At 45.0% G+C, this 7,230-nt stretch overlaps 1 protein-coding gene across 1 annotated transcript in view; it reads right to left on the reverse strand.

The window, feature by feature from the left end:
- The window catches only part of LOC116381889 (cadherin-4-like), a 224,017-nt gene that overhangs the window by 65,395 nt on the left and 151,392 nt on the right, over nt 1-7,230 (reverse strand). Inside the window, exon 4 of the mRNA XM_031844384.1 lies at nt 681-907. Within this exon, the coding sequence (XP_031700244.1) occupies nt 681-907 (227 nt within the window). The remainder of the gene's footprint in view (nt 1-680; nt 908-7,230) is intronic.

Here is a 7,230-nt window from a genome sequence, read left to right on the forward strand (position 1 = left end):
TACAAACAACTTTGGGGTGCTACAAAATTTGAGCATGTTTCTATGGCTAGAAAGTTCCTAAAAAAAACAAGTTTGCCTCCTGAGACTGAGTGGATCCTCAGCCATTATGTTTTGTGTGCGATGCATTCGTCTCAGCTGGATTTGATCTCATCGGGAACTTATTGGCCCACCGCCTGCACGATGATATCTAGGATTGCACTGTGTCAGTGAACATGGGCCCATTATCAAGTGGGTTTTTGCCACCTAATCTGATATTTGACCATCACATTTGGCCTTGTGGTTCTGTAATCACGTGGACGGTTGAGCTCAGGCTGCTCAGTCCTCGCCTGACCTCTGACAGCTTTTAAATGGAGGTGGAAGAGTCGGGGACCCCTGGGGTATCCAAGGCACAGGATGTTTTTCAATAACACCTTATGGCTGAGGGGAATCATACTCTCCCCCTGTGGCAGTGTGATTCTATCACTTTGAGCCATGTGCCACTGCTACTTGTTTTGCTCCCTTCTCTCTCTCTCTCTCGCTCGCTCTAAAACCCCGAGGAGTTTTGACCTGATTCTTGGCTGTTGCTATCCCCAGACCACTGGAGAAAATTTGATAGGAAGAAGAAACTCTGGCATGATAATTGAAATTTGAAGCATGATATTTGCCTGTCTGTGCTTGTGCTCAGCAGGAGTAAAACTCACCTCATTTCCATTTTGCAGAAGTGATGGTGGGTCAATTAGGGCCAGTTGGACCACGGCCTCCCAGACATGTGTGCTTGGACCGCTCGCTGTCAGTTTAAACTGGACCGGCTCGTCCAGGCTGGCTCCCTCTCCCTGGGCAAAGATGGACCCATCTGTCCGCACGCTGAAGATTGGGTCGCTGCTCTGGAATACGACAGCTTCATTCCCCACGCAGTCATCGAACTCCACTGTAGACAAGAGAATTGCAAAGATTTAATATACTATTCATTAAAGGGTGTATTTTCTCGTCATGTAGCGGTTGAATCAAACACACACAGCACACACATCTCAGTATAGGAAGTACATAGTAGAGTGATAGACATTGGCGTTATGATCAGCCCCAGTGAACACTATTATGACCACGCTGCAACCTCCGGGTCCTAAAAGTGAAGCCAATGCAGAAATGTAAGTTCTTTCCAGTGGCCATCAGGGGGCGACTCATCTGGTTGCAAAAAGAAGTCAAATTGTATAGAAGTCTATGAGAAAATGACTCTACTTCTCACTTGATTTATTACCTCAGTAAACATTGTAAACATGAGTTTATGGTCTCAATCTCTATTTTAAGGTCTTCTTCAATACAGCATGATGTTCATTTAGTAAATTATGGTCCCGTTTAGAGTACAATAGACCATAAAGCAGTGTATGCTTCAGGGCGTGGCTACCCAAGGGTATATTTATAGTAGTACAATGGCACCAATGTTAATTCAATGTGATGGTTTTTTAACACAGCCACGTTTCTGGGGTGGCATTCTCAATCACTTGCAAGAGCCCGTCCTTCACTTAACACATTGGAGGTGGAACTGCACTGGCAGAAGGCACTGTCTATATTTTACGCCACTGGATAGAAGGATTGTATCGCTGTGCCTTGTTGGAAGCTGGTAAATCCCACCATTGGTCTCTATTAGTTATAGGTACCGGTAAAAACATCAGCAGCAAAAGACTCTTGAGGATCGTTCTCTCCAGTTGCATGTAGAAAAAACCCCCACATGTGATGGTGAGGTGTGCTGTTATTGTAGAGGGGTCTTGAACTTAATAGAAAATTAGTTGTAGATATGTTGCAATTACAGAGAATAAGACAAGTGGTCATAATATAAGTAAAACTGGTTACTTTAAAATAATACATAGCACAAAGAAAAATAAATGATATACATAGGGAGTAACCTACACAAGCAATCATTCAAATTGTCAGCTTCATTTGCATAAACAGTACATTTATATCCATGAATAGAACAAACACAAGCGGTACTCTGTCAGGAAATATTGATTCCACTAGTGTTGTGGCATTTTAACTGTACTGTGCATTTTCTTTCCCCTGAGTGACAAAACACTGTGCTTTTAGCTTTTAATCTGAAGGCCAAATTGCTGTATTTCTAGTCTTTCTCCAGTTATCTCTGGCAGCCAAACTCAGCTCTCAGCCACGAGGTCACTATGATTGCCGTCCCGTCCTCTTCTGTCTGAACTTTGTGTTTACACTGAGATGAGATAAAATGGAGACATATGAAAACCGCAAACACTCTATGCAACACTTGACACGTCACATCACTATCTCGCTGTGAAATATATATTTAGGCCGGGGGAATCTTCTAAAGAGGGCTTGTAAATGTGCTCGAGGAAACTTAAAACCAATAACAACTGCAGGGATTCGTCTTCCTACACATAGAAGGGGATGGCTTGTGTGTAAGTATCTGTCAAGTCAGCTCACTTTTGTATAGAGAACCATAAAAACACATTCAAATTTGACCTAAAAAGGATATTTCCATTTACACAACATATGACACCAAATAATAAAAACCCGTTTGACTATTTGTGTGAACAACCATACCGTACAGAAACATAGAAAACAGGGCTCCCATTGCCTTGAGAGAAAACTGAAAATGGAATGAACCAAAATAGCAATTTGTGAGAGATGGGACTGAAAGAAACTAAGCCTCAATCACCAGAGCATCATTGCACTAAACACAAACTATCGGAAACACTGGTAAATATGCAGCAAATGAGCTTGAAATGTAAAATAGTCCTTATCCACTTCCTTCACAACAGAACGTTAAGTACAATAAAAACAAGTATTCTAACAAGACAGAACAAAGACAGAAGTAATCAGAGGGAGGCCACGATAAGAAAGACTTTTTCTATCACATTAAGATGGCACTGCATTTTATCAGCTGAGTGTGGCGCTTTTGGCCCTCTTGTTCGATCTCTCACACAGTTCATGAGAAGACGAGTCACAGACCAGTGTAACCTATATTAGCCAACCGTCCTCATCTCCTTCCTCCCTCGCGGCGCCCGCAGCCTTTCCTCTCGGGGATTACAACGTCTAGACGGCATGTCGTAGGAAAACCCCTGAGCCGAAGGCCGTAGCTCACCATCGCATCTCCTCTTCCCACGCCTCAACGACAGCTGAAACATGGCTTCCGTTACGGAGAGTAAACCATGAGTAAATCCGGCTTTTTGTTTTTGTCTGGCCTTTAATACGCCTGTGATCAAGTCGGTGCCCCACTCTCGAAAAGCTAGACAGCCACTCAGAGCTGAGTCAGAGGGGACGGCTCTTCAACGACACTGAGTGGAGCAGGTGCTGCCCAAGTGAGGAGACAGGGCATGCAAGATGGTTTACATCAATCCAAAAAGACAGAACGGCCTCTGCTGTTCATCAAATAGTTTCTCTCTTTGTGTAGCTGAACATTTCTACCCCAAACAAACCACTGAAAAAGTCTGCCTGCTGTTTGTCTTACTCTCTTTCCTTTTTGTCTAATCCTATCTCATTTCTATCATTGTAGATTCTGATTAGATTTGAAGGTTTTGGGGGGGGAGGGAACAATAACAAACATGCCAGTTGGCAAACGTGTCTGTACAAATAGAGTTTTGGAACACTGCCTGATTATAGTAACAATAAGAAAACCAAAAATGAAACCCAAAGCATGCTTTATTGTTTTAGTCTTCAAATCTGCAAAAAAGTGGGGGGAAAAACAACAAGCAGCAGGTGGCTTGTTGTCCCTTCGCTCACTTGGCCTCCAGTTTTTGTCTTGTGTCCCTCTGCACTATATGCACGGAGCTACCAGTGCAGCAGTGTATCACGGCTGGTAAAAGGTTCATTATTGTCGTTTCTTTTCTTTTTTTTTCCAAAAACAATCATGTTCGTTTTGAATATTACAATAGAAACCCGAGGGAATATCATTGTTCTGGAACACAATCTTCAGCACAAAAGGTGGTATGGAGCTGCAGCAGTTAGGACCTCATGGCGATAAGGTCCTGGGTTTGAATGTGTGTGTGTGTGAGTGGTTGTGTGTCTATATGTGACAGCCCCGATGATAAACTGGTGACCTGCCCAGGGCGCCCATTTACATCCCATCTTGTCGAAGATAATACAACAAAGTCTGTATCCCATTTAATTTCTTAATTCTTTGTGCTTAGAGGCACTGATGGTGCCGGTCAGAACGTAGTGAGCTGTCTAAGGGGCTGTTCACGTGCCGTGTTTTGGGGCGCTCTCAAAGCCAGTGTTGTCAATGTAGACGCAGAAGGCATGCGTTTTAAAGCGACTATTTTTGAGGGCGTGACGGCTGCACCCCGAGATAAAAATTGCTGCATCGTGCACCACCTGTCATGTGACCAGGAAATACCAATCATCACGGTAGGCAGATATCTTTTCCTTCTTCCAGAAGTATCAGTCTCCGGTAAATATGTCCCACGGACTATTTTACTTGCTTCACCCTTCTTTCCGTCCAAAGACGTCACAACATCCGGTTGAAAGGTCAGACAAACAGGACAGACAAATGGAGCAGTAAAGCTACAGTGAGGGGTTTACTGTGCTGGAAATCCATTTATCTTTGTTTTGACTTTGTTTAGTTTAGTCAGCGAGGCTTACTGCTAAATCGCTGCGACTTCATCACCATCGTCGCCATCGCAGCGCACAGGTATTAGTTGCTTAGTAATGACCTCCCATGCACCTTGGATAAAAAGGACGAAGCGGCGCAGCTGGCGTTTTTAGATATAAAATGTAAGTGGCCCCTTAATCCATGATCTCTGTTTTGGTGATTTAATATGCCACTCACTATTTGTTTATCGGAAAAAAATAATCTTTCAGCGAAAATCGGTAAAAGCCAAAATTGATTGAGCCAATAAACGAGACAAGCAGTAGCGTACACTATAGGGGTGTAATCGGTCCCCGTGTGTGTTTATGTAGGCATTTATTCTATGATTGCCCGCATGTCTCAACAACGACAGGCTGAACTAACTGCACCAATACCCACACACAAATGGAGTGACAGGCTGCTTAAAGAGTACCCAGAGGGTCTTGTTCTTGCACCAATTAAAGAAAAAGAAAAAGACAGTGCCAATTTTACCCCTCAATCAACACAAACACACAGACACACACACACACACACACACACACACACACATCCAATAGCTCCTCTTTCACTCAGTTGGGTCGATACTGCTATAAGAGAGATTATAAAATCGGCCAACAACAGAGCAATGAAGCCCAACGGCACAGTGCTGCACATTAACAAGTCGTCTAAAGCAGTGGGCCCAGGTTGAACATTGATCTGGCAAATAACACAGACACCCCAGCGTGCCAAGTAGCCAGCCCAGCACTTCTCCACTGTCTAGTCAATGTGAGCAGTCACACCCCAGAAATGTAACAACTGCTGCTGTTGCCATGCTATGTGCATTCCCAGACACACATAGCATCTGATTTCTTTATCATCGTTGCTTGGAAGGCGGTGAAATGATGCTTCAGGTGTTGCTTAGATGACATCGCACCCCCAAACCGCATTTTTCACATTTCCAATTAAAGTTTCCCTTCTCCCTCCAACAAGACAAGGACAAGGAGAGCGACGCTGAAAAGAGTTGTGACCTTCCTGCTGCGTTCGCTGGGCAACCTGACGGGAAGTAGGTGACAAGTGTTGAAAGGGAAGGCAGAAGTGGATACAGTCAGGGGAGAGAGAGAGAAAGCTGAGGAGTGACGGTGAGAAGGTGAGAGGAGAGGGGGGAGAAAGAAGGGCAGAGAGGGAGAAAGACTGATGAAAGGAAGGATAGTGTGTGGAGGGGGGCAATCAGAGAGACAGCGAAATTATTGAAAGACCATTAAAGGAGGAGAAAGGGAAGAGGTGAAAGACGCTCATAGGCAGATTGCGGTTGCTAAAGTGGCGATCTCCAGAGGCGGCACAGTTTATAGCTGTAGCGGTTTAAATTGTTCAAAGTACGGTGCATGGAATGCATCAGATGTCATCCTGCCCTACAAAAGAGTAAAGAAACCACTCTCGCCCCGTCCTGACATCTGCTACAATCAGGCCCATTGAGGCCAAGAGAGCAGGAAGTAGAAAGAGGAGGATGAAGATGATGAGGAGGAGGAGCAGAGAGGGATGAGAGGTGTGGAGGTGGAGGCTGGGGAGGGCAGCGGATGGGTTGGGGGGGGGGCGGCCTGGCTCAGTGATCTGGCTCTCTCTCACACGGCCACATTGCAATGGATGGGATGCTCAGATGCCTGTTTAAACAGGTTAATTGGGCTGGCCTCCCGAGAGAGATGGGGACAGATGGATAGATGGATAGAACGGGAGGGGAGAGAAAGAGAGAGCGACAACGGGAGAGCGACGGAGCCCGGAGAGATGGAAACAGGGCAGGATGAAGCGGCGGACGGCGAGAGACGAGTATGGCTGCTGATCAGAAGCACCGCGGGGAGTGTGCAGTCTAATCAGAGTAGAGCGGAGCTCCACAGTGGGCCGGGCCCTCAGTGACAGGCTAAACAGAGCCAGGTCCACTGTTCGCCACTGATAGACTATGAAGGAAGACAAACTTGTGAGGGGAGGGTGTTTAAAGCAATGTTAAAATCCCATCAGGGAGCTGGTTCATTGAAGCCAGTCACGGGGAGGGGCTCGTCTCTCCGATCCTTTCATACAGAACGCTTGATGGCAGTGACCGGCTCACATTACACACACAGACACAAAGCGAGGGGGGGACATGCACTGGACACAGAGACGCTTCAAACTCTGCATGACCGTCCAGAAATAGAGGGTGGAGACAGCTCATCAAACCAAAAATATGTATTCTAAAAGCCTTTTCATCCAAAGAAATATAATATATATTAAGTATGACACAAAACTAAAAAGGTACTTATTAGTCAATTATGCATCAAAGGAAAGCTATTACAACAGTTCAACTTTTTAAACCAGCTCGCTGACTGTTTTCTGCTTTTAGTCCATTTTAAGTCCGTCCATACGCACAGGGAAATTGAATGAACTGCTTGAGAACAAAGAAAAAAAATGAAAAGGAAATAATGAGGTGATGAGGTGAGGTTTTTACTTTTATTGGTTCACACAGAGAACCAATGACAGCTAATGTTAAGCACAGCTTCACATTCACTGGGGAAAGAAACTGAAAGAGGCGTTGTTTGGTTTGGAAGGGGGGGAGAGAGAGAGAAAGAGAGAGCAAGAGAGAGAGAGAGAGAGAGAGAGAGAGAGAGAGAGAGCGAGAGAGAGAGAGAGAGAGAGAGAGAGAGAGAGAGAGAGAGAGAGAG

The sequence above is a fragment of the Anarrhichthys ocellatus genome, unplaced genomic scaffold (genome assembly GCF_004355925.1).
Source record: "Anarrhichthys ocellatus isolate YVR2014 unplaced genomic scaffold, GSC_Weel_1.0 scaffold5, whole genome shotgun sequence".
In the NCBI taxonomy this organism is placed as follows: Eukaryota; Metazoa; Chordata; class Actinopteri; order Perciformes; family Anarhichadidae; genus Anarrhichthys; species Anarrhichthys ocellatus.